This window comes from Pocillopora damicornis, chromosome 1 (assembly GCF_964200805.1).
Source record: "Pocillopora damicornis chromosome 1, jaPocDami1.2, whole genome shotgun sequence".
NCBI classification, from domain to species: domain Eukaryota; kingdom Metazoa; phylum Cnidaria; class Anthozoa; order Scleractinia; family Pocilloporidae; genus Pocillopora; species Pocillopora damicornis.
In genome coordinates, this window is record NC_142670.1 from 2665582 (window position 1) to 2685832 (window position 20251).

General features: G+C 36.3%; 1 protein-coding gene and 1 non-coding gene across 2 annotated transcripts; both read left to right on the forward strand.

Annotated features, from left to right (window-relative positions):
- Positions 1-79: 79 nt before the first annotated feature.
- Positions 80-20132, forward strand: LOC113669807 (PAS domain-containing serine/threonine-protein kinase). The gene is made up of 19 exons (XM_027185882.2): positions 80-239; positions 1992-2256; positions 3394-3551; positions 4053-4262; positions 5252-5392; positions 5807-5938; positions 6680-6952; positions 7905-8124; positions 8368-8898; positions 9645-9955; positions 10633-10788; positions 10895-11044; positions 11587-11712; positions 12227-12361; positions 12881-12937; positions 13844-13986; positions 14926-15059; positions 15942-16073; positions 16765-20132. Exons 1-19 carry the CDS (start codon positions 114-116, stop codon positions 16950-16952), a joined length of 3588 nt encoding a protein of 1195 aa, XP_027041683.2. The 5' UTR covers positions 80-113; the 3' UTR covers positions 16953-20132.
- Trnat-ggu (transfer RNA threonine (anticodon GGU)) lies at positions 14632-14704 on the forward strand. Its single transcript has one exon. It is a non-coding gene; the product is annotated as a tRNA-Thr (tRNA).
- Positions 20133-20251: the final 119 nt, after the last annotated feature.

Below are 20251 nucleotides of genomic sequence, written 5' to 3' on the forward strand. Positions count from 1 at the left end.
CCTAAATTGAAGAAATCGCCTGACCCTTGCTTTCAATCGACGATGTTCGGTACTCACTCGGATTTCCGAGTACTTCCGAAGATTTAGGCGCGGAATGATTTGAACAGACAAACATGGCGACAACTTCAAAATCGCCTCTTCCTCCTCGTCCGCAAAGTGTTCCTCTATTGAGGAAAACCATGTCTCCTGATGCAGCAAACACGAAGGTTTCTTCTCCGATCAGAGCTAAGACACCATTGGTAGGGAGAAATTTCATTCTTTAGCGTGATTTTAGTTAGCAAGAACATCAAAATTTGTTCATCCGAAATTTGCCGGAGGAGCGTGTTTTGATCCGGGTAGCAACACCGGCACTGCTGCAGCGATCGGTTTAAAAACACTCAGAGGGATGGATATGGATGAAAAGTTTGATAATCTACCCAGTCTTTTTTTTTTTAATTCCATCTTAAAACAGTAGCTTCAAGGACGTACGCTTGTCGCTCAAGTGTTTCTCTGTATTCGTGCAACGGATCGACTCTGTGCAAATGACAACAGTTAAATTTCTCGATCGCTTGTACTGTAACGTTTACTTTTAAAATCATCGTCACCAGATCGCATTTCTGTCTCCCTTTTCGTATTTAAATTGAATTGAACTAGGTGATTAAAAAAAAAAATGTTTTCCGAAAATCTAATTTTTTAACTGCCCAAAATATCAATAAAAGTATTCCACAATCTTCATGTACAGGTCAACAATAAAACCTTTTCGCGCATAATTGAATACTATTACGACTTTTGAAATGTAAATGAGCACAACGCTATTTTCGTTTATTTTCAAGTTAATCGTACATGTTGTTGTTTGTTCTCAAAAAAACGTTTCCAACAAACCCCCTGTTACTCGAACCAGCGTACACTGAATGTGAGCTAAATATAAATTTTTTTTCCTCATACTTTTAGCGTAATCAAAAAATATTTTTGTTGTGATATCAACGTTAAAAGTTTTCTATAATTAGCAACTAGATGACAGACGAAAATCATTGAAATAATCTTTTTTGCAGTGGTGACTTGTCACAAACTCAGAGGTCCAATGTCTCATCATGTATGAAATAGCTAACAAAATTAGGAACATCGCTAGATACATTTTTGAAACGCGATTATTTTTTGTCAATTTGCTCTAGCTGCACATGTATGCAAATATGGATTTTTTTTTTGCATTGATAATATTGATTTTTTTAATTAAATAGTTCTATTATTCAGTTTCAAAGTTGTATAACTGTGTCACATCTGCAAAAATATGGTGTGTGGTAACCATTTTAACCTCTTTTGAAATGTTAAAAGGCTAATCAGAGTCTTATTTGGTCTGTAATGTCATTCTCACATATGTGAATCGTTGTTTTCCAGAGAAATGTCAAATCTCATTTTTACAGATAACCCTTTTTTTTTTTAAAAGAAAAAAATGTTTTTTGATTTTTTTAATATTCTGTTTACTTCTCTCATTACCATGGTTTCCAAGTCTCCTTTGCCTTGGTCTCGTTCTATGAAGACTGTAGGTTTTCATGAATTTTTATAAAAGAGAACCGTTTTTGGTCCATAAAATTTTGAATCCTGAAAAAAAAAAAAAAAAATTGTACCAAACACATGGGTATAAAATAAAGAACTTAAACCTCAGACCTTTGGATTCCTTGCTTGGATTCTCTACAGCTGGGTCACAAGGACCCCACTGTGAACCAAGCCATTTCAAGACTCAAACATGCCTTGTGAGAGTTACCCTTTCACACCCTGACACCAGTATGCATATTCTCTGTACTGCTCTCTATATATTTCTTCAGGTGCTGACAAGGAGAATTTTTTGAACGATCAAGAGCTTCTTTTGTTTTTGATCACTTCCTCTATTCTTTTTACCGTAATTCAAGATCCAAGGATGATATTGTAAGGAGAAATTAGATACTAGACACTGTTAGGGGTCCAAGAGGTAATGAAATATATTGAATTTTTTTCTGTATTTTTATTTTTTCTAGAATAAATCCTTAGGGAAATCATTGAATCTGAAGTCAGGACCTGTCCCTGGATCATTCCTGTTTGGAACACCTTCATACCCCTCCCCTCTGGATCGCATCAGACCAACCAAGAAGGACCGTGCCATTGAACTTGGTTTAAGCACTGCACTGCAAGACTCTCTGGACCTCAATGCTACATTCCCCAAGGTGTATAAGGCAAAATCAAAATTGGAAGATAATAACATGGATGTTTTCAAGCCCAGCAGAAATCTTGATCAGATATCCAGTAAGTTTGATCAGACAGTTGAACAGGGTTCAGTAGTTCAGAGGTGGTATATAATGCTATCCAATGGATAAATCACTCTCCAGCAGATAAGTGTCAACAAATTGTATTGTACTATTTACGGGAAAGAGATTTATCCAGTGGATAGCATTATCAACCCATTGAACTGCTAGGGCAAGGTTTATCCACTGTTTACTCTCAGTTGCCACCTAAGGAAGAGATGATCAGGGATATAATTTTGGTGAGGACTGAAGAAATAAAAGCCGGCTTAAAAAACAAACCTCTTGGTCTCAGCTAATGATTTACTTCTCTTAAATGGGATTGTCTTGTTTATGAAATGTTGTACATAAGAACAATAAGGCCCAATTTAAACACCCAGAGCGATTCCATTAGGGCTAAACTCTTCGTTTAACTTTTAACGCTTTGTAATTTATTCACCGCTTCATTATATATATACTCGATTCTATTTTTTTTAGTTTACTTGATAATGACGTTCTGGAAATGTCGAAACGTCGTGTCATGCTTTATAATATTTTATCGCAGATTTTTATTGTCAAATAAGATATTTGTACCAGAGAAAACCAAAAACAAAACAGCAAGGGGACAAAAGAGAAAATTTAAATTCCAAATGCTGAGTGATGGGTTGGGAAACCAAAATATTGCAAAAACCTACATGAAATTCTTCAACCCAAGTGATATTACACAGATCCAAAATAAAAAACTGCTTGAAAGGTACAGTTACCAGCAGTCTACTGTTACCTTTAAGACCTCTTACCCGGATTAACACAAAGGTACATGAATATAACTTCTAATATGTTCTACTGTTAAGGTATTTTGTTATTATCAACTGAGTAAATTGGCCACCATCAAGAGTTTCAAAGCTGACATTTTGAGCAATAGCCCTTTGTCATTCGCTCTAACAAAGGGCTAACACTTGAAAAATCAGCTTTGAAACAGTTAACAGCGGCCAATTTACATTATCTATTGAGTTGATAATATCAAATTATCTTGTTGTACTTTCCCATCTGCCCAGCACCACAGTTTCATTAAAAACCTACTCCCTTGTTCTTATGATATATCGATTTTCAGTTAAAAGTAATGCAATTTAAAATTTGGTTGCTGTTTTCTTTTATTGTCCAGGTGATTCACTGCACAGCTTTAGTTACGCACCTGGCCATTGCCGAGGCTCTTTCCTGGAAACTTCCCCTGATCCTCGGCTGACATCTTCATGGCAGTTTTATAACTTTGTTGGTGGAGCAGGGACTGGAGCTGTCTTTCCAACAACAGTGCGTAATCCTGTAAGTAACATGTAACTGAAACTTACAAAATTATAGATGTGGAAGGTAGATATGAACTGTAAGTTTACTTCTCCCTAAAGAGAGTTAAGCAAACCTCTCCTTGTAATTTCAATAAATTATCCTGTAAACAGGTAATGAAAACATACAAGCTCATGAGGTGATCTAACACCAATTTCTTTTGTCTAATTCACAAGGAAATGTATGGTTGTTAGAAGGTAAAATTAACCCTTTAACTCCTAAGATCTCATTAGTAATTCTCCTTACTGTCTGCCATATAGTTCTTGTGATGTTAGTTAGGAGAATTTGGTATAGGATCAACTAGTAATCTCTTAGTTAATATTTTTTTTTCTCATCACTTGTCTGCTTGATATTGTATTAATATTGTAAGGAGAAATTCTGTCTTGGTCATTTATGGGAGTAAAGAGTTATTAATTGGATCTGGAGAGTTAGAGACTGAAATTAAGATAATTTTTGCTTCGAATTTTGCTCTTTTTTCTGCAGAATAAAGCGATTGTCACAATTAATGCAAGAACCTCAGAAATTTTGACAGCTAATGACATGGCAGCAGAGCTGTTTGGCTACTCTACCAAGACCCTCATTGGAATCAAAATGTCCCAGCTTTTTGCCGATGTACATAAAGAAAAGCAAGAAGCCCTTGTGGAGCAGCATATTGAAGCAAGTGGTGCTGTAGTTATGGTAAATGGGAAAGTGGTAAGTGAGTGGAACATCACTTGCTTGATATTCTTTGCGAACTCCACCATTTGATTTGTGTTTGATTATTGGGTCTACAATAAAAGCTGACACATTGTGGGCATCAAATTTTGTGGATTTTGTGTTTAGTCATCAATCTACAAGTATGTTTCTGCAGAGAAAAAAAATCCTGTGAAATATAATAATGCAGAAATTTTCCTCTCTCAGACAGATGAAAAACTCCTTATGCAAATCAGATGACACTTTTTTTTTTAATTCAGAGTCATGGGCTTAAATCATTACTTGTGTTTGTAAGGTGACCTATCGGAAATTTCAAACAGTAGGGTTCATTCCCTGTTAATGGTTAGCTAGAAAATTTCAAAAACTAGTACTTAGCAAAAATTTGAAGCATCTGTAGCAACAAAATTTGTTCCTGTAAATCAAAAGTTATTGTCAATCTGCAGAGTAAAACTTCAGAAAAAATGTAGTGAAAGCTAATTTTGGGCGATCCACACTCAAAATGAAATGTTGCCAATGGCAAGTAGACCTGAATTGTTGTGACTGATGCCTTGAACAACTAAGAATGCAATTGTAGTTTTTTCCTTCTTCATCTGTCCACAGTGAGCTCACTGTTGGTGTATTTTGACTTGATCTAGGAAAGTGAGTCGAGTGTACAAAAGTTGGAAAATTGTGGTCAATTTTTTTTTTGCAATAACATTGAAATTTTTATGCTACTTTAATGCGGCAAAGATTTTGGAACATCATACATGCATGAAATTATTTGTCACTTTTATGATCTACAATCTTATTGTCAATGGCCCTTAACTAAAGAATGCACAAGAATTTCTACAGTTATTGTTACAAATATTGAAGTGCAAGGAGAATCGTACAACTACAAGGAATGTTTCACAGTTGAGACATAATGACAGAATACTTTCATGGTGCGCAGCCTTTAATAATATGGTGTTTTGACTTGTGCTTTGATGCTATGAATGTTCTTTGTGATTTAGTTGGACGCTGTGGACAGTTGTGGAATTGTGTTCCCTGTTTCTGTCTGGATGAAGAAACTGACTTGGGAGGAAGAACCGCGCTGCATTACTGTCATGGAACCAGTGGAAAGGAAAACAGCCATGGTGCTGTTTGATGCTGAGGTACATGATTGTATAACATAGCTTTTGTGAAAATAACCCAATAACATGTCCCTTAGTAGACTACGAGAAGTCCTTTTTCAAAAAAAAAATTGAAAAATTCAGCAGAAAAAAATTGATGTTAGCATACTGTAACATCATGCTGTGTGGAACTCTGGAAGTGAGGCACAGTATGCTAATATCAATCTTTTTTATGTTAGCATGCTGTAATGTCATGATGTGTGGAACTCTGGAAGTGAGGCACAGTGTGTGTTACTTCAATTTTCTTTTTATTGCTGGTTTTGTCTTTCTTTTTGACTGGTGCAATAAAAAAAATTGGCCAAAAGGAGGGACTGCCCAGCAGTTAGTGCCTCAGAACTTAGATAATTTAGTTTTGGAAGACCATGATCTAATCATAAGTATGCACCTTATTTTCAGGGTGATATAGTGGATTGTGATCAAGATCTTGCTACTCTTTATGGTTACTATGTTACTGGAGATTTGATTGGGGTCAATATTAAAAAGTTAATACCTGCGCTAGAGTTACCAACAAGTGAGAAGATGAGCAAGGTTTGTATCATAATCAAAACAGTTGCCATTTTTCTGGAACATGCAGTAAAGCAATTAGGCTTTGTTTTTAGAACTTCAGTTGAACAAATTTGACCTTGTATAACTGAAAAAAACAGTGATGCATTAAAAAGTGGATCTATAGGGTAACCTACCAACAAGATATACTGTTGACCCTAATTGTGAGGATTGAAATGCTCCAAGGGAAGCATGCTACAACCTGTCTAATGGAAGCTGACCATTATTTGCTACTTACATAGAAATGTGTAGTCTCTGAGACTTGTCCTCTGAAAAAGACAGGGTTTGTGCAGAATCTTTAATTCTTGAAAAAGCATCTAGACATTTGCAAATTAATTTCCAGACCTGGAATTATTATGAAGATAAAGTGTGGGGAAAATGGAAAGAAGTCTGAAATTTTTCACAAGCAGTGGCAAGTGCTTGATTGCTGAATGAAATATTTGTATGGTTGCTAAATTTCCAGTAAATTACTTTCACCAAAACATTTCAAATTGCGATTTTACAATTATTATAGAAATTTTACCCAGCCCTCAACATTGTGGCATTGCATTTGAAGACTAGATGAAGCAGTCAAAATGTTTCTGTTCTCAGTTGATAACTCGACTCTTGAATTAACAGTGATTTTAAAAGCAAATCATCAAACATTTGTGTATCATCAAAACTATGATAAACAAAAATATCATTTACAACCCACACACTAATTTCTTTTTACTTTTTCTCTTCAAGCATGTCAAAAAGCAGAGAGCAACTGGAAGAACAAGGGATGGGGGCACATTTCCACTGAGTATCTCCCTTAAACCAAAATATGGCAAGGATCTGAAGAAGCTTGACCGCGATAAAAAATTCCCTGATGATCAACTTTTCTTCAAAGGCTTGGTGTGGGTATTTGCTAACATCAGTGGGCTGGTTACATTCACGCCTGATGGAGTTATCCATTCCTGCAATCACAACTTTGCTCTTATGCTGTTTGGCTATGCACAGAAAGAGCTGGAAGGAAAGGTAACAGTTCAGTTTATGATGGTAATTTTTATAAAAATGACAATAATGATGATGACAAGTATGAATGATGATGACATGAACAATGATTAATGAATGATGAGGATGAGGATGATGATGATGATGACAATGGTGATGAACAATGGAGATGAGATGCGGATTAACAATGATGATGAAAAATGACAATGAACAATGATGATGAACAATGACAATGAACAATGATGATGAACAATGACAATGAATGATGATGATGAACAATGATGATGAATGATGATGATGAATGATTACGATGAACAATGATGATGACTAATGATGATGAACAATAATGATGAACAATGACGACGAACAATAACAATGAATGATTACAATGAACAATGATGACGAATGATGATGATGAACAGTGACAATGAACAATACTGGTGATGATGAACAATGCAGATGAATGATTACAATGAACGACGACAGTGAATGATGACAATGAACAATGATTATGAGGATGACAAAGATGATGATGAAGACAAAGACTACAATGATGACAATGATGATAACAATAACGACGATAATGATAGTAAAGAGAAATACAAAATCAATCATCATAATAATTATTTTTTACAACAACAATTATAATACATTCATGTTGTAGCACTTTTCACAAATATAAACAGTTCTAAGCCAAATTGTACAATGTGCAAGCTGACAAGTTTTTTATTGACAGGCCCAAAATTCGAAATTCAGTTGGTGATTATACTGCTTCTTTTCCAGAAGTCAAAGTTTGCCTGGAGCCCATGTTAGAGTAAAAAAAATTCCTCAAAAGCCCTTGTTAATTTGTAAAGTATCTCCAGCATTTTGCAACGTAGTGCCACACTTAATCCTGGCAGTTTTTTGAACAGAACAAGAATTGGGTTTGGAGTGGACTGTCAGATTACATTTGATTGTTACTGTAATTTCTTCATAGCATGTAACTGACCTTATCCCAAACTTCTATGATGATATGGAAGATGTTGACGACAACAGTATGCCACTCCCCCCGTTCGATGACGAGGATGATGAGTTTGATTACGATTATGATGATAATGATGAAGACGGTTACAGGGATTCTAAAGAACGGAAAAGTACAGTGGTTTACACTCGTGAACTTGATTCTAAAGCAAGTAACTACAGTGGAGGAAGTCGTGGTAAATTATTTTCATGTTGGTGTTGTTGTTAGTTACCTGTTGTGTTGCATATATGTTGGTATTCTTAGACACAAGTCATAAGAAAGGTGAAAGTTTTTTATACTTTGTATTTTCTCGAATAAATGCCCCAAATAAGCCCCTTTCCCCTCAGGCCATAATATCAAACAATTGCCCCCCTCAAATAAGCTCCCCCCCTCCCTCTGGGTGTACATGTGGTAACAACATTCTTATTTCTACCACAAGAGGGGAACAATTTCGATGACTCCGTTACAAGTTCACTCAGTACAAGCACAGGCCTGAGCAGTTCTCATTCAACTGTTGGTAGTATTAAATGCAATGCAAATGAGGAGAAATCCAGAGACTTACAATCTACATCAATGAGCAGTACATTTCTTGACAAAGAGAGCATGATTGCAAACTTTGGAGATAGCAAAATAGAGAACAGTCTCAGTGAACCCAGCTTTTCTTCTCTTGGGTCTGGATCGTTCACTTCAGTAGTGAATGCTGAAGACAGTGGGATAGATGACAGTGGCGGAAGTGCAGAGAAGGTTCGTTTAGAGTTGGGAGAGGACAGGTATGCTGTGCAGGGTGGGCCTGGGGCTGTCTCATCACCCGCTGACTCATCGACGCCGCTTGTAGAATGTAATAAAGAAGAGAACAAGTTGTCTTGGACTGGGTCTTTCTCTAATGATCAAAATCAAAATGAAATTTTTGACAAGGAAAATGTGGCAGATGGTGAACTGCAGGAGGAATCACTGGAAAGCAGTGGGGAAGGTATTAATAGTATTGCACCTGGTTGTCTTAACAATGCTAGATTTCTAACTACTGGAGTAAGTTTCACTGAGGGTAGCCAATATATTTAGCAATAGTTAAGAAAAAGATCACTTATTCTCTGCAATGTTTCATTAGCATTATACACTTTATAGCTGTCCTCTTTGCGGAGTCTGGGGGTGCAGTGGGGGGGGGGGGGTCATGAAGCATCCATGACTTCCTACTCCTCCCCTTTGTGAGACAAATTTTTTTCACAGTAATGGAGAAATCCTGTACTTTATGTTTCATGAAAAGGGCAAGTCTAAGGAATATACATGCCAAAAATGTTTAAGTAGTGGAAGGATGGGACATGAAAATTTAGAGCAGCAATCTCCCACTCCCCTTTTGAAAAATATTGTTCTTACTAACCCCATTACAAATCACTGCATGAATGATTTTGGGTTACCTAGTTCTGTGCAGCTTTCACAGGGTTGTCAAAAAGATTGCTTGTAACTGGACGGTGATACTAAGTAGAGGGCATGTTTTCATGCGTCCTTGCTGAAAATTGAGCTACAAGCTTTTGGAATAGTGAGTGTGTTTTCCAGAGTATATTGTGAAATGCACTGGTTGTTTGCTTATATTGACAACCCTGGTTTTATAAAAGCATGCAAAGTTAAACAAACCGAAAGTTAGTCACCTGTTGCACCAAGGTTCTACTAAAACAGTAACAGCTAATTTTAACCTATCCTGAAATTGTCTTGCCTTAACAGTCCAACAAGTCACAAGTTCCCAGTCATCAGGAAACACAAGTGAGACATATTCTCTTCCAAGTACTAATGGAAACCATTCAACTGCTGACGCATCACTCACAGACCCACAAATTCAAAATGAATCACCAAAGAGATCACCAAACTCTCCACAAAGAGATGATTATCTCTTTGAAGGACTTACATCTACACCTAACATTGTGACAAGCTCGGGTCGCACAGACATTGCCTCTCCTCTGCAACCTGTTTGTGAAGGAAGCTTCATTGGCCAAGCCAGACATAAAGATGGTTCACCTCTGGCAATAGTTTTCCAGGTATTAATCCTTTGACCTCTAAGAGTGACCAGCATCTAATTTCTCCTCACAACATCACCTGTGAATCACATCTTAAGGTCATGAGAATGTGGGAAATGATCACTTACTAAAGATGGTCTTGATTGTTAAACAAATTCTCCTTCTCAGCACCTTAGGAAATGTATAGAGAACAGTGTGGAGAATTTGTATACTGATGATAGGGTGTAAAGGGTTTATAGTGAATTTGTTTTTGATTTAGATTCAAGGTTCCAAAGCCAATGTTTGAATAGTCATTGGGGTGTCTGAGGTTTTTTTTTATTTTTGATCTTTTTGAGAATTGAAAACAAACATTGAATACAGTGTGCCTTTCAGAATTATACAGTAATGCTCTCATGCACTGCAGCCTTACATGTGCTTAAAGCATGTGCAAACATGCAAAACATGCATACTGTGCATCACTTTGTGCACCTGCATGTTAACTACACAAAATCAGTCAAATGGAACTCATTAAATGCATGTACTGAAACAAAAGTGCATGTAATTAGACATAAAGCTCAGATTCTTGATTTATCATGAGATTTGGAAATTCATCTTTATTTTTTTTACTACATTTGCAATAACTTTGGTGGGTTCTTCAAGTTTCAAATAGTTTTCTCTGATTGCTAAGAGTTTGAAAGAATGAATATTTTTATCAACAGATTAAGAAAATCGATTTGAATGATGGTCGTGTCTTGTTCTGTGCATGGATATCACGTGACCCAGAAGATGAAGGAGAAGGGGGAAGATCAACCAGCAGTTTTGCTTTAGCATCAAGTTTTAACAGTATGGAGTATTCAGTGGCCAACCTAGGAGAGGTGAATTATGGAATCCTACAAGTGTAGAGTTTTAAAGATTAGTAAGACTAAAAACACTTTGAAATTCATACATTAGAGACTAAATTTTATCCTCTTTTATTTTCAGCTCAGTCAACAATTGAGTGAAGGAAGTTTGAGGGAGGAACCATCCCCAGGGCGTGGCCGATATGACGAGAGATACATCACCCTCCAATCGATAGGAAAGGGTGCATTTGGTTTTGTAAAAGTGGGTCAACGCAGATCAGATGGAGTAAAGGTCAGTATCTTATTTTTATTTTAAGGTAGAACTTTCAGTTGAATGCTCCGCAATGTTAGGTTAATAACATTTATCATTCTGTCAGTAGCTTCATTGTTTTGGATTGAATCAATTGAAAATAATAAAGAATCCATTCCTAGAGCTCGGCCATCCTTTACTGATGCAGCTTAACCAGTTTCTGAACATTGCAGTCATCTTTAGTTTAGTTAACCCTTCAACTCTTGTGAGTGACCAAGACAGAATTTCTCCTTACAATATCAATACAATATCAAGCAGACAAGTGATGAGAATTAAAAAAACTATCAATTAGGGTATTATTGGTTGATACAGAGTTAAATTCTCCAAACTAATATCATGAGAGTTGTATGGGAGACAGTAAGAAGAATTACTAAATTAGATCATGGCAAGAAAGGGTAAAGGGGGAGAGGGAATAAAGATGAGGAAAAAATGCCTCCATTTATTTCCAGCCATTTCTCTCTCCTCTTCTCTGATGGATTGGCCTTCATTTTTATCACAATGTTATGCGTGGTTGTAATTTCCAGGTCATTGTCAAGTTCATCAGAAAAGCAAAAATTCTGGTTGACTGTTGGGTAGAAGATGCAATCTTGGGTTCAATTCCATTGGAAATTTCTTTGCTGGCAAAGTTTAAACACCCAAACATTGTAAAGGTAAAGTACACATATGTACTTGTTCCTAGCTCCTGGAAGTCCGCACATTTGTATATATTATGTAATTCAGTATTGTCAACTGAGTTGATAACGTAAATTGGCCACCATTAACTCTTAACGGTGGCCAGTTTATGTTATCAACGCAGTTGATAATACTAAATTACCCTGTTATATACTCTCCTATTGATGCACCACAGTTTCTTTGGAAACTTACTCACTTTATACATTAGTAAATTAATATGGTTTAATTGAGTCATGACATTTTAATGTTAACAATTAACATTTTCGTGGATACAATGGAGATGAGCTTTTGCCATAAGCATCTAACTTCTCCCAACAGTATCACTCCTGAATCAAACATTAAGGTCATGAGAATTAAAAGAAATGATCAAAAACTCAAGAAGCTCTTGATTGTTGGAAAAATTCTACTTAAAATTACAGAGGAAGTATGAAGAACTAAGATACTGATGCTATTGCTGAAAGAAATGCCAGTGAGAATTTTCTTGTCTTGTAGATGCTAGAGGCTTTTGAAAATGAAGAATTCTTTCAGTTGGTCATGGAGAAGCATGGAAGTGGAATGGATTTGTTTGAGTTTATCGACAGACAGCCAGCAACAGACGAACCTCTCTGCAGTTACTTGTTTAGACAGGTATTCATCCCAGTTTCTATGTTAAATTTCTGTGTTTATTGACTTTTGTTTGTCTTTTGTGAGGAAAAAAAACCACTAAATTGTGTGTCATGTTAAGCTAGCAAACTATTGTTAACCCTTTAACTCCCATGAGTGACCAAGACAGAATTTCTCCTTACAATATCAATACAATATCAACTAGATAAGTGATGAGAATAAAGAATAATATCAATTTGGGGATAATTAGTTCATCCAATACTAAATTCTCTACACTAACATTATGAAAATTGTATGGTTGACAGTAAGGAGAGTTACAAATTTGATCTGGGAGTCAAAGGGTGAAATAGTCTCTATGTTGCTGTGGGTCTGTTCAGTAACAGATCATCAATGATGTCAAAATGTGGTAAGCACTGAAAAGTGGCACATGAGGTGCAGCTGAGTGTGTCTCTGATGTTCTTACACCAAGCATATTTCTGTACAAATATGATGTTGTGTTTCTTTGTGTATCCATCTGATACAATTTTTTTTTCTCTGCTGTAGGTTGTTTCTGCTGTATCCTTCCTTCATAGCAGAAGTATACTTCATAGGGATGTGAAGGTAAGTTTTTAACCCAGGAATTCTTCGTATTTGCTTTCACTGCCACTCAGTGTTGCCATTTCACTTCTTTCACTTCAACTCAAATTTTCAGCAGGATACCAACTGACAACCTATGGTGATTTGCATATTGAATAAGAGCTAAAACTCTCTACTATTGGCTGAAACAATTACAATCACCTAGCAACCAAATAAAAGCATTTATTTTATTGGTCAAAACACAAGAAGTCCATAGAGTACAGATATGCACCCTCAGGAATAAGATGTGATGATGCAAGAGTGCAGATATGCACTGTCGAGGCTTATAGGGTTAACCATTCAACCCACTCTTTAACTCTCAATATGTAACGGTTTATTCTCCCCTATAACTGCTGAACATTTCCTTTTGAATAAGTTATGAGAATTTGGTGTTTGATCAAGATGACAATAGTCCATTTTACAGTTGTGTGCTTGGTTGCCAAGCCTTTGAACAGGAGTGAGGCTAAGGGTGACCTTGTTATGTTACAAACCTTGCTGCTTTTGAAATGCAAATTAATTTGTTATCATGCTAACTAGATTCTGGTCTCTAACACAACAAGGTCACCTTCAGCCTCACTCCAAATCAAAGGCTTGGCAACTAAGTACACAACTGTAAAATGGCCTATTTCCACCTTACAATTTTGAGTATTTTTACTACCTGTTTGCTGGGTAATATATGAATGTTATAGGGAAAAGGTACTTGTTAAATACTTCTGCAAGTTAAATGGATAATGGAGTGAAATACTTTGATGGCCCCATAAAAGCTACAGGCACAACAATTACTGCACAGAGCTGTAATTCTGAGCTGATCTTAAATTTCTAAGTATTTTTGAGAGACACAAGCTCTTTTGGCTGCTATGTGTATTCACTTATAAATAATCTTAATTGCAGGATGAAAATATCATCTTGGATGAGAAATTCCATGTCAAGTTGATTGACTTTGGGTCAGCAGCATACATGGGAGAAGGCAAAAAGTTTTGTACATTCTGTGGCACAATGGAGTACTGTTCACCAGAGGTCCTGATGGGAAACAAGTAAGTATTTCTCTTTGTGAATCCAAGCTCCCTTTTCATCATTCTCCTTCTGTATCATTGCCCATACCACTTCTGTTGGCCAATAGATTGTGATCCTGTAAATGGTGAAAGCAGCCTATCACATAACTAGACTTTTAATCAGATTTATCAACTGTGGTGTTTCAAGGAATTGCAGCTCCTAGAAAAGCTGTAGAACACATGTAAAACTACAATGATTTTTTTTACATTTGTTCAATATCATCAATCAGTTTCCAACACATCCCTCACCTTTCATGCAACTCTGTCATGTAGATAAAGGAATGGCAAAGCGTTCACCTTGAATAATTAGTCAACCATTCTTGTCAATAAAGGCTAATGGTCAGTTGTGAATATATGAAAGTCATATATTTGAACTGCGGTTAAAGACGTGAATGTGAAAGCGATCTTCACAGTAATGAACACTGCTTAAGCAGTAGTGAAAATAAGGCCTGAGAAAAAATTTAGGCCTGTACGGGATTTGAACCAACTTTGAACTTTTGAACCAAAATTTGATGATCAAATTCATGTCTTTAACTGCAGTTCAAATATGACTTTCATATATTCACAACCCTTTATTCACCACTTCCTGGGTTTATTTGGAACCAACACAGTGACCAGCTCCCAGTTGGCTTGTTAGCTCAGTTGGTAGAGCACTGCACCGGTATTGCAGAGGTCATGGGTTCAAATCCCGTACAGGCCTAAATTTTTTTCAGGCCTCTTTTCACTACTGCTTAAGAAGTGTTCATTACTGCGAAGATTGCTTTCACTTTCACAGAGGCTAATGGTGTTTATATAATAAACAAAGTGATCCATGGTTACTTTTAGATGTGGAATTTCTCTTCTATGCACGCCCATGTTTTACCAGTATTCTCTTTTAAATTTTATTAATGGGTAGTAATCAAAATCTGTTGTATCTTACAGATATGCAGGACCACAATTAGAGCTCTGGTCAATGGGTGTCACGTTGTACACTCTAGTATTTGGTGAGAATCCATTTTATGATGTTGAGGAGACCATACGTGCAGAGCTACATCCTCCATTCCTTGTATCAAATGGTAAGAAATCTTTTTCCCATACACCTTTTTCCTTCCAAAATCTGACTGTTATTCCTTCCCTCTAGCTGCTGCACTTTTCCTTGTAAATTATCCCTTTTTTATGAGAAGTTGGTGTTTAATCAAGATATGTAACAAGTTCTACCTGATAATTTTAAGAATTCTCTTTACCTGTTTGCTGGGTGATGGATGGATGTGATGGGGAGAAGCTACATGTTAATCACTTTTGGGATTTAAAGGGTGAACAATATCAGTGACCAGGGTTGTTGATTTGTTTGTCAATGTGATCTTCATTATTCAAAAACAAACAAATATCATCTTTATTTTCCACATTTTCAAGATTACGTACACTTTCGCTAGCTTCTCTGCAACTGAAACATCATATACCAATGATGGCATTTATATGTCCAGTATCACTTGGGGAGAACATTGTTACTTTGGAGGACAGAAATTACAAGCAGTTGTGTGTCTCAGTGATTGCATTGACAAAGAAAACAAGAATAGCTTCAAAAGAACAAGATTCCATCTTTAACACATTCAACATCGTAGATTGTAGTTTTTGCCAACTTCAAATGATGTTTAGTGGAGTACTCTGGGAGGGTTACGATAAAAGTTAAGAGGGAATCCCATTGTTAGGAACCCCTTTCTCTCTCAAGATCTTACTAGCAATTCTCCTTTCTGTCAGCCATACTAATCTTATGGTGTGAGCTAAAAGAATTTGATATTTGATCAACTTGTAATCTCCTAATTGCTATTTTTCTGCATTCTCATCACTTGCCTGCTTGATATTGTATTGATATTGTAGGGAGAAATTCTCTCTTGGTCACTCATGGGAGTTAAAGGGTTAACATAACTAATACTGTGGTTATTTTGTTTACATAACAGATCTTATGTTTATTATCTGTTGGCTCCTACATCCTGATCCTCGCTGGCGGGCCACAATCAATGACTTGGAAGAAAATGAATGGATAAACCAACCTGTGGACATCACCAATTACTCCTTTGACACTGTTATGGGTGAGTTTATTTTTTAATAACAGTTCAGACCAGAAGGGAATTTCATTTACTTCAATCAATATCTCAAGGTAGTTAATAGAGGTTGATAGGTGACAGAAACTTGTGGTAGCTAGCTTTTTCAGCTGGCTGGTGGCACTTAATGAGAACCCTGTCATTAGAATCTGTTAGGCGTCAGAAACTTAAGGTAGCCAGTTTTTTAGCTGACAGGCGGCACATGATTAGAACCCTGTCATTACAATCTGTTAGGCATCAGAAACTTAAGGAAGCCAGTATTTTAGCTGGCAGGTGGCACTTAATGATAACTCTGTCATTAGAATCCGTTAGGCATTGGAAACTTAAAGTAGCCAGTTTTTTAGCTGGCAGACGGCATGTAATGAGAACTCTGTCATTAGACTCTGTTAGGCGTCGGAAACTAAAGGTAGCCATTTGTTTAGCTGACAGGCAGCACTTAATGAGAACCCTGCCATTAGAATCCATTAGATGTTGGAAACTTAAGGTAGCCAGTTTTTTAGCTGACAGGCGGCGCTTATCATTAGAATCCATTAGGCATTGGAAACTAAAGGTAGCCAGTTTTTTAGCTGGCTGGTGGCACTTAATGATAACCCTGATAATGGTGGTAGGTTGGAGAAAATCTCTACATGGTAATGCTGAAGGGATTAAAATTTGTCCTCTTGATTTCTGTTTTTTTCAGCTGATCAGGTAGATGGTACACAACACCTTTTACAGTTACCACCAGGTGCATTGAATAACAGCCCTGGTGATCCAGACCTCTCGCAAGATGAAGTAATTGATTATGGTCACCATGACAACCTACAGCTGTCAGCCCTCCAGGAATATCTCAGTTTGATTGACAATGAGGATAGTGAGGGTGAAATGTGATGTGCAGGGATGGAATCTCTACTAATTTCAAATTTTATTATATTCTTTTAAAAGCAGCCAATCACAGGAATTTGTATGGCTTCACTTTAGATACTCCATTAAAGCTTCACCCTTTCACTCTCAGCAGTGACCAAGACATACTTTCTCCTCACTAAGCAATTTAACATCAAGCAGATGAGTGATGAGAATATAGAAATATATCAATTAGGATATTATAATCATTTGATCCAATACTACATTCTCCAAACTAAAATTGTAAGTTATATGAGGCAGCCAGTAAGAAAAATCACTAAGGAGACTTTAGGAGTGAAAGGGTTAAGATGGAATTATTTTTTTCATAAGGTGAATGGCTAGGTGCAAATTTAATGAGTAAGTTAACACTTGTGCAAGCAAAGGTTGCCCTTCCTGGCAGTGAGGAGGAGAGTCTTTTGTGCCATTTAAAAAAAATTGTTGATAATAACTATAACAGTGATGTCAAGAAAAATGCAACTACAACTACATATAAGGGAGTTATTAGTGGCTTCAGTCTGTCGTCGCTCAATTTGTATAGCTCACCCTTAACATTGCTTTTATTTGGACTGGAAAATACTGGGTTTTTAAAATGAATTTTTAAGCTGCCATTTTGGTTCACTTAATGAATATTTTAAAAGTGAAGTTTGCAAGTTGGAGATCATCTAATTATTTAATAATAAATTATTAATGATATTTTCTGTTACATGAAGTATTGTGGCAGTGATGAAATTATGTTAGGAGTTGATTATAAAACTTGGATTTAAATTTATTGTTTTCCAGAAGGAAAATTTTGCTCTTGGTTTTTAGTTTTAATGATTTTATAGTGGTGAGGTTTGGTTTATTTTAAGTTTTAATAACAGGGTTACTGTGAAACTTGGAAAATGTTATAGAGAAAGATGTTTTTTGTCTTGTCATGAGTATGAGACAAAGAAAAAAAATTCTGAGTCCCATGAGGAAAAACATCTTTCTCTTTTTCTTTACCGAGCTCAAATTTACCATCTCTCTTATTCAATTTGGGAAAATGTTGTACACCTGAAATTTTCAAGGAATATTATTGTGTTTAAAGGGAGGGCAATCAAGTGTCTGGAAACCAGACAGAAAACAGCAAGGATAATTATTATCCTGTTTGGATGGTTGGTTATTTTAAATTGCGAAAAACAGGTTTGACAGCTTGGCGAGGCTTGTGTAATTGAGGAAAAATAAGACCACTTGTCATATTCTTTTATTTAAAAATACTACTCATTGACTTGTTTTTTACCTGTTCTTTTATCTTTCTAATTATTTTTCGCTGGTTCTCAACTTCAATGTCTTTTAAGAAGCCAATGGTATTTTCTCTGGGAAGAATTTATGCACCTTTGCTAGTGCAATATTTATCATTACCAGGGTAAAATGTAGACTACATTGAGGCCCTCCTTTTTGGCTAAGTCTGTTGCATGGGTAAAAATAAAAAATTAGTGAAAAAAAAAAAGTGATGCTAGGGTGTTGTGGAGCTCTTGCAGTGAGTTTGGTGTGCCATAGAAACTCTGTGGATGAGGCTTACTTTTGCGGCACATAGAGCTCCTGTGGTGCATTGATGTCATCCCAAGAACTCCATGCAGAGCACAAACATCTTTTTTTTCTCTGATTTTTCTTTGGGCTTTTCCAAAGAGGAGGGGCTGCCTGCAGTCTACAGTAGGTAAAGTGGCAAGCAATGCCCAGCGGTTTTTTTCTCCAATTTTAGTGGTCACAAAGAATTCCCTTATTATTTGTAATTTTTTGCAAGCTTCACATTATCTACAGATGAATATTTTTATCAAGACTTCAATTATTATTGTAAATATTATGTGTGGACTGTATATTGGAGTTATACATCATAGTTGGGACAAATAGTGCTCCAGCATTAAGGCAGAATATTATTAATAACTTCATTGTTTAATCATATGATCTTTGGTTTTATTTAACATTGTTACAACATTCTGCACCAATCAATTTAAAGCTTCAACATCCTCCCCCATCCCGGGTGACCCACAGGCATTTGACTCTTCTCCATGCTGCAGGGGGGTGGGGGGGGGGGAATCAAACCTTGCCTGGCTGGGGAGTGTGAATTCTTTCCAGAAGAATGCAAATGTTGTATCTTTAAATGTGGAGGTGTTGAAAGGTGAAAATTGATAGATGCATTAGTTTTCATGCTTTGAGCCTTAGGAGTGACCAAGATCTAATTTGTCCTCACAATTTCATCCTTGAATCACTCTTTAGGGTCACATGAATAAAGGAAATGATCACCAACTACAGAAGCTTTTGATTGTTAAATGAATTCTCCTTCTTAGCACCTCAAAAGATGTATAGAAAACAGTATGGATAACATAAATACAGATGTTAGGGCTTAATTAGGGCTTAGACTATTTTCTTTTTGGTCATAAAGTAAATGGTTTGAACCTGATGGGTAGGCTACGTACATGTTGTCTTTTAGTCTGTTCATCTGGGTGACTGAAGTCCTGACAATTGCTAATGTTAGTTGTAGTAACTGATCTTTTAACAACCTTTGCAGAAGTCATTATCAGTGTCGTGTCACTCTAGTGTCATTTCAAGGCCTTCAATGTTGATGATGGCTTGTGCTAGGTCAGTTGAAATGTCAGTCTCTGTCACCATGAATAGTCCAAAGGTCAGACTACAATATCAAATATTCATTGCAGTGTAGATTATGACTTGCCTGAAGTCATTAACACTCTTATACCCCTATTCAACCAAAGTTTAAGCATGTGTGAAAGCTGTTTTTTTTAAACAGTGCAACTTTCTTTTCTTCCCAGAAACTTCCTGAATCCATGTTTGTTGACTTCAAATTTAGCACCTTTAAAATACAAGTTAGTGACTACTTGGACTCTAGGGAAAATTCAGTTTTTCAGTTTTCTGTTGCTAATTTTCTTTCAGTTAAACCTGGTTTAACTAAACATGTTTGCTTATGTGAATGGGGTATCAGTAGGTAAATAAATTACTATTTTAAACATATTTAAAGACAGACACCTGAGAACATTCGACATATCCTGCATGTTAATGTATAAAATTATTTTTAATTAGTTAATTATTTTCTGAAGTTGGTTTTTGTTCCAAGGTCACAGTAGTGATTTGAACATTTATACATTAAGTTATTCATCAAAGAAAGTAAAAGAGGTCTTTGACGTCTGTGTTTAATTTGTGGTTGTATTAACTTGTGTGAAAGTGCTTTTTGATTGAGTGTTGTAAAATCAATCCTAAAGTGATTACAACAGCCACTCAGAGCAGAGGGAAATGTTACAATGAGTCAATAACTT

Bases quoted from the DNA above. Each gene is read 5' to 3' on its own strand.
- LOC113669807 (XM_027185882.2), top strand. From the start codon at position 114: ATGGCGACAACTTCAAAATCGCCTCTTCCTCCTCGTCCGCAAAGTGTT. The intron at 6,953-7,904 runs GTAACAGTTCAG...ATTTCTTCATAG, and splicing joins AGAAAGAGCTGGAAGGAAAG to CATGTAACTGACCTTATCCC. The intron at 8,899-9,644 runs GTATTAATAGTA...TTGCCTTAACAG, and splicing joins ACTGGAAAGCAGTGGGGAAG to TCCAACAAGTCACAAGTTCC.